Source organism: Nansenia antarctica, assembly GCF_963989245.1.
Source record: "Nansenia antarctica genome assembly, chromosome: 9".
NCBI classification, from domain to species: domain Eukaryota; kingdom Metazoa; phylum Chordata; class Actinopteri; order Argentiniformes; family Microstomatidae; genus Nansenia; species Nansenia antarctica.
In genome coordinates, this window is record NC_137679.1 from 16,211,225 (window position 1) to 16,218,724 (window position 7,500).

Genomic DNA, 7,500 nt, shown 5'->3' on the forward strand with positions numbered 1-7,500 from the left:
AGACATAATTCAACCAGTCCGATTGCTGTGAAATGAGTTGTGATGAATATAATAATAATAATAATAATAATAATAATAATAATAATAACTTTTTATTTGCATAGTGCTTTTCCTGCAAACGTTGCAGCTATGTGTATGGTCAACTCTCTCTCTCTGGGAAAGACATGCTTAGGGGCCTCTAAATGGACCCTGGCTATGGTCTGTGATGTAACAATGACTGAAGTTAGAATTCTTCTAAAACATTACACACATCACATCCAGTCATTAAGAATCTCACAGTGTGATGACATAACAATGTAGAACATGCAGCTGGGCTTCTAGAATCCATCTGCAGTACACATGCTGTTCATTTACCTGCAAGTCCTCTGTGAAGAGCTAGATAGATAGACAGTTATTTGTTTCACAAACTTTTCCAATTTTTTCCCAATCTTACAGTCAGCAGACATGAATCCTAGTGCGTCTATTCAATCGATGGCCTCCTTGTATGTAGGAGATCTCAACAGGGACACCACTGAGGGAATGCTGCATGAGAAATTCAGCCCTTCTGGTCCAATCATCTCTATAAGAGTGTGCAGAGATTTGCTAACACGCCAATCTCTTGGGTATGCCTATGTCAACTTTCAACAGCAAGCTGACGCAGAGCGTGCCCTGGACACCATGAACGTTGATGACGTCAATGGAAGACCTATGCGCATCATGTGGTCTCAGCGTGACCCTTCTCTGAGGAATAGTGGGGTCGGTAACATCTTCATCAAGAATTTAGTGGAGACTTTTGACAGCAAGCACCTCTACGACATGTTCTCTGAGTTTGGGGACATCCTTTCCTGCAAGGTAGTATCTGATGAGAATGGCTCTAAAGGCTATGGCTTTGTGCAGTATAATACCCAGGAGGCCACTGAGAGAGCTATTAAGAGACTCAATGGCATGTTATTGAGTGGCAGAAAAGTGTTTATTGGACAATTCACATCTTGTGATAAACGAGAGGCTGAACTTGGATCCAGGGCTCGAGAGTTCACTAATATTTACATCAAAAACTTTGGAGAGGATATGGATGACCAACGCCTTAAGGAGAGGTTTGAAAGATTTGGACCAGCCCTGAGCGTCCGTGTCATGACTGATGGCGCTGGTAAATCCATGGGTTTTGGATTTGTCAACTTCAAAAGGCATGAAGATGCCAAGAGAGCCATTGATGAGATGAATGGCCAGGAGATAAATGGGAGATGGATCTACGTTGGCCGTGCCCTGAAGAGAGGAGAGCGCCAGACTGTGCTGAAGCGCCAGTTTGAGCAGATAAAGCAGGGCTGCAGGACCAGATACCAAGTGTGTGTTTATGAAAAAATATATACATATACTGTATAAGTAAAATAAGTTGATAGTCATGGTAAACATTGTTGATGTATTTGAGGGATGAAAAACATCTCACTAAACAGGGTTTCTCTCTACCAGGGTGTCAACCTCTATGTGAAAAACTTGCATGACTGCTTGGATGATGAGCAGCTGCACAAAGAGTTCTCCCACTTTGGAACAATCACCAGTGCAAAGGTGATGATGGAGGGTGGACGCAGCAAGGGATTTGGCTTTGTGTGCTTCTCCTCCCCTGAGGCGGCCACCAAGGCTGTGACTGAGATGAACGGCCGCATCGTGGCCACCATGCCCCTGTATGTGGTCCTGGCCCAGAGCAAGGAGGAGCGCCAGACTCACACAACAAACCAGCACATGCAGAGGATGGCCAGCGTCTGCACCGTTCCCAACCCAGACATCAACCTCTACCAGGTTGCTCCCCCACCTGGATTCTTCATGGCTGCCATGCCACAGGCCCAGCAGCCTGCTGTCCATGTCCAGGACCAGGAGCCTCTCCCTGCCTCCATTCTGGCTGTCGCTGCCCATGAGGACCAGAAGCAGATGATATGTGAGTCTATGTGTTTATTTCTATGGATCCCCATTAGCTGTTAGTTACTGTTACTGATATTTACTCTCCCTCCCTCCAGGTGAGAGTCCCATCTCATCCATCCACAACATGCTACATGTCACTGTGCTGGAGGCCCAGTGGGCTGAGGAGGCTGCACAGAAATCTGGCCACATCCCATCTTGAGTTCCAAGCGGCTTAGATCCAGACTTTTTAAACCGACTTCACCGATAAAGCATATTTAAGCATTGAAAATATATTGCAATATTAATAAATTATTTCATTACAAAATTAAATTGATTGACTCAGCTATGTCTAGAAAAGGGTAAGCTGGACCTCGATGATACAAGTTAAAGACCTGGTTGGACCAGATAGACCAGGCCAAGACAAGGCCTCCTTGACCAGCAATGCACCTCCCAGCTCAGCATCGCTGTCTTTCTCTCTCCACAAGAGTCAATCTCTCCCGACAATCTGCTCGGAAAATGGTCGTGGCCGGCAATTGTAAATGTCAAATGTGTTCAATACTTACGACCAAAAATCCTAGGGTTGCCAGATGGACTCTGGGTTCTTTTGGTGGAATTAGCGGTTTTAGACTGTGGTTAGGGTGGAAAATGTCAATCCCATCTGGCAACCCTGCTCGCGAGTCCGATTGTGACGGGGAATGGAATGTAGCCAATCAAGAAGCGAGCTGACTTCTTCTTTTCGTTATTCGGCACTTTATTTGCCCTGTCGCACATGGGTGCCTCGTACAGGTCAGTCAGGGTACTACGTTAGATAATAATAATAATAATAATAATAATAATAATAATAATAATAATAATAACTTTATTTGTATAGCGCTTTTCCTGCAAACGTTGCAGCTCAAAGTGCTTTAATCATTACATAATCTTAATTTAATTATTTTGTCATTTAAAGGCAATATTAAAAGGATGGGTTCACGCGAGATTTCTGGCTTGGGGAACGAGACTCTAGAGTCTGGAGTCTGTCGTAACGATAATCTTTATGTCTGTGGGGTGCTGAAATGGGGAAATCGGCGCACACCACACACAATACGATCAAGGCTGTTCAATCCAAGATTTTTTATCTTCATGTGGGGTCGGTCAAGATAAAAAAATCGGTTAAGATTTTGAAAATCCTTATGTGTGTACCCCGCTTTAGTGAACCTACTCTGACACTCTAACCCTTCAGTGTAGACAAACCTACACACAGCCCATAGTGTGAGTGTGTGTGTGTGTGTGTGTGTGTGTGAGTGTGTGTGCGTGCATGCGTGTGTGTGTGTGCGTATGTGCGTGTGTGTGTGTTTGTGTGTGTGTGTGTTTGTGTGTGTGCGTGCGTACGTGCGTGTGTGTGTGTACTCACATGCTTTGACCGTGCAGTAATCCCAGGGGACAGCAGAGGTGTTGGTGTAACACCACGGTCCATGTTTGTCCTTATCAGGATTCCTGCAGAAGTTCCCCTCCTGCCCCGCAGCCAAGACAGCAGCATCTCTGTCCCCTCTGCACACACACACACACACACACACACACACACACACACACACACACACACGCGGGCACACACACAAGAACAAAAACTAAGGAGAGACATCAGGCACCACAGTCCTCCCAGAGTGCATTGCTTCAGAACGTACACAAAGCCCACATAGACACCTGTGACCTATTTGAGAGTCGAACGGAATAGAGAAGATCTCGACAGAGTAACAGTGACTCAGAACCGTTAGCGGGACGAAAACCCCCCAAATCAGTCAGACCGGGTCCGCACGGAGAGAACACGAAGCTGCGGAGAGTCCCTCTCTGAGGGGGAGAGGAGAGGATGCTCTGGGACATGACTCACTGAGAGCCCCTCTACACTACAGTAACATATCATGTTATATCTCTCATTAGGGAATTTCCGTAACATTCCGAAAGACCGGGAAAAAAAAACAACGATTTCCTTCCCAGAGAGTCCCGGGGTGAGAAGAGACAAAATTCCGACGGAAAAAGGAGGTGAAAAGGAGAGAAGAATGCACGTTTTTCTTTTTCAGTGTGTGTGTGTGTGTGTATCTCAATGCTTGCGGTGAGTTTCCCACTAGCGTAAACAATCAGCCCGTGCGATTCCTTGGCACCCCTAACCTCTGACCTGGGGGCGGGGCGGGGAGCCAGGCAGAGGAGCTGATTGGCTTTGATGTGTTCCCGAGGAGGGAGGGGCTCAGGGTCAAAGGTGAAGCCTGCGATGTGTCCCCCTGGATGCATTCTCTCTCTCTCTCTCTCTCTCTCTCTCTCTCTCTCTCTCTCTCTCACATGCACACACACACACACACACACACACACACACACACACACACATACATACACCCCCCCCCCCACACACACACACGCATAACCCTGGGAGTCATTCCTGCTGGGTTAAGTCATGCTCACAGTAGGAGTAACAGCCTCCATGACAGGACTGAGGAGTATGGCTCCTCATCCTGACTGTCTCTGCTTACACTAAGCAGAGGTTAATCACAGATCACCTCCCCGAGGACCCCCATGACCTCTGAAGCACACGTCCATATGTTTCTGTGCAGGGCACACACACCCGCACACACACACACACACACACACACACACACACACACACACACACACACACACACACACTCACAGATAACACATTCTAAATCTTCTTTGATAAAAAAAAAGATTGTATCGCAATCTATCTGATTTAAATGCGGGCTTAACATTTCTTCTGTACAAATTCAGAACGGAGGGGCTAAGAAGATAGAGAAAAATAGAGAAAAAAAGAAATATTCACTTCCAATCAACGCAACATGCTGGTACATGCTGGGTGGATAGGCAGAATGGAAACTTGTCCTTGAAAACCTGAGAGCTACTCTGCACTGTGCAACACTGCCTCGTTTCTATAGAAACAGACTAAAAGCTACGACCAGGCCTACTGTTATCTATTGTGTTTGGTCACACAACAACGACCACATGAAACTATGAAAGTGTATAGGCCATGAACAACAAAATGTAAACACAACGGCAGCCATCTTGTCTTTGTGTAGCCGTTGAACCAGCAGGACGGTAGTGAGCAGCAGTGGTACTACGCTTCGGTAGTGTATACACTGGTTGCGTTCGTAAAATACACACCGGTTTCAACTGAAATCAGTTCATTTCCGAACGACCAGAGGAGAGCACCACGGGTGCGCTCTGGCACTCTCAGAGCGTATTTACGAACGGACCCACTGTATATTGAATTGGCACAACCCCACCATGGTGTACTGGTCAAACCTGGTACTGTAGTGCCTACAGTACTCCAGTAGTTGAGAGTCTATTCCAGTGTTCAGGGTACCTGTTGCTGTGGTCTCTCCATAGGGCGCAGGCCAAGCCTGATCTGGTCCTGGACAACTCTCCTCTGTAAGTCTCTCCACTCCCCTCATAGCAGTCTGTAACACAACCACAACCACATAGAACGGTCAGTATGGAAAAACACAGCAGTCAAAACAAACCCAAAGTGGTCAATGTGACCATGCACGGGGAAAAGTGAGTAGGAAGAATAATATTCCATCCCAGTGGTCAAATCCGTCTATTACCTGGATGATAATCGAAGTTTGAGGATATTGTACTCAACTAGTGCAGTAGGAAGACTGCAAAAATACTCCGAACTGTCAGAGCTCTACGGTTCTCATGTCAGTCTGGGAACACAATCAAATCCAGAGACGAGACCACCACAACACAACCCCAGGGAGACGACCACAACCACACAACCACGACTCAACCTCACACGGTCCCGAAACCAGATGTCCCTGCGGTCCCTCCAACAGTCCGATCGTAATCGATTTGAGCGTTGTGTCACGCCCCCGTCCACTCGTATATTATCCAATGGGAAATCCACCCCTGTGAGAGAGAGCCCCCTTCCTCCCCTCAGCGTCCAATGGGACTGAGCAACACTGTGATCCTGTCAGAGGAAGGTTATTTCCGTATAGAGGGCAGTCATTCCCACAACCCTAGATTAAACCTATATGCCCTTCCACTCTGGACAGTCAGTGAGTGTAGAAAAATTCGCACACTACATAAACTTTAAGGAAAACTCCTCAGACAGAGATTAGACAAATGTATTCCCTGGACTCTCTTCCACTCTGGGCAGCATGACTTGAAGCATACTCTGGTTCAGTACATCTGACCTCAGGGACTGACTTGAACGACGGCTAACCGTACATACCAGACATGAAAACGTATTTTCGGCTATAGGAATTCCATATAGATTTATATAAATATGTTTGTACTCAACATAAAGCCTTTGAGAGGCAGTTTCAGGGTCAGCACCATCATGTGACAACCTCATGCTGTGAGGAAGAAGTTGTCTGGTTCTGTTTCAGTGAACTCGGTTCCACACCACACAAGTGTACCACTTCACTGAAGACCCCTATATAGAAGACATATAAGACTATAAGACCCCTATATATACAGAATATCTGAAAGACCTTTTGCTAGCATATCCGCCCGATAGAGCTCTCAGGTCTTCTGACGCTGGTTTTCTCTGTGTACCACATGTACAAAAGATTTGGTGAGGCTGCATTCTCATTTTATGCACCCAAATTGTGGAATGCACTGCCAGTTTACCTTAGAGATGCAACCTCAGCAAATATGTTCAAATCAAGACTAAAACCCCATCTTTTTAATATTGCCTTTAAATGACTAAATAATTAAATCAATCTTATATAATGATTGGAGCACTTTGAGCTGCAAAGTTTGCAGGAAAAGCGCTATACAAATAAAAGTTATTATTAAGTATTACAAGTCATTATTATTATTATTATTATTATTATTATTATATACAATCACGCCTGGTACAGGTCAGTGACGTTTGCAGGAAGGCAGCCCCGCCTATATAAAGGTTCTAGCAAGTGCGCACGTTTGATCCTTTCCACTCTTCATGAGCTGACTGTCCAAAGCATACCATAGTGTGTTCTCGTAACTAGCTACAATTTAACTTTTCGGCGAGAATTCCTCAAACGAGGAGCTTATAACTTGCTAAGTCCCTCATTTAGGCTATAGCTAGCACTTGGACAGTCGGTTAGCTTGAGTGACTTGTGGTTTTCGAACCACTTGAGGCCCTTGGCTAGCTTTGACAAAGGTCAGGGAGAGAAGCTGGTTTTACAATTATGACACTATGCTCTTGCGTGCTACTAAATGCAGTCCTGTCGACGGCGCTGAGCGTGAATGACGGTTGTGCTGTGGTGCTGGTCTCCCTCACCGTGTGGCTCTGTGCTCTGGGTGCCACAGCGAGGGATGTTGGTACAGAACGCCGTGCGAACGTTGGGGTCAGAGGTGAAGCACCATGGGAGGTCACGGCCATCAGGGTTCCTGCAGTAGTTCTCCCTCAGGTCTCTGAAACACAAATAATCATGTGAGAGATATGTGGCAGAAGTGTGTGTGTGTGTGTGTGTGAGAGTGTGTGTGTGTGTGTGTGTGTGTTTGTGTGTGTGTGTGTGTGTGTGTGTGTGTGTGTGCGTGCGTGCGTGTGTGTGTGTGTGTGTTTGTGTGTGTGTGTGCGCGCGTGTGTGCGCGTGTGTGTGTGTGCATGTGCGTGTATGTGTGTGTGTGTGCGCAAGCATGTGTGTATACTGT

The 7,500-nt window shown here is 46.2% G+C and overlaps 2 protein-coding genes across 2 annotated transcripts in view; one reads left to right on the top strand and one right to left on the bottom strand.

Moving 5' to 3' along the window:
* hgfb (hepatocyte growth factor b) overlaps nucleotides 1-7,500 on the bottom strand; it is a gene marked incomplete at both ends in the record, with an annotated part of 30,319 nt that overhangs the window by 6,171 nt on the left and 16,648 nt on the right. Inside the window, 3 exons of the mRNA XM_080539551.1 lie at nucleotides 3,266-3,402; nucleotides 5,222-5,315; nucleotides 7,127-7,260. Coding sequence (XP_080395677.1) covers nucleotides 3,266-3,402; nucleotides 5,222-5,315; nucleotides 7,127-7,260 — 365 coding nt within the window. The remainder of the gene's footprint in view (nucleotides 1-3,265; nucleotides 3,403-5,221; nucleotides 5,316-7,126; nucleotides 7,261-7,500) is intronic.
* On the top strand, nucleotides 472-3,127 carry LOC308165018 (polyadenylate-binding protein 1-like; the record flags this gene model as incomplete). The annotated part of the gene is made up of 3 exons (XM_080539119.1): nucleotides 472-1,320; nucleotides 1,447-1,815; nucleotides 3,095-3,127. The coding sequence occupies 3 exons, from the start codon at nucleotides 472-474 to the stop codon at nucleotides 3,125-3,127; spliced, it is 1,251 nt and encodes a 416-aa protein (XP_080395245.1).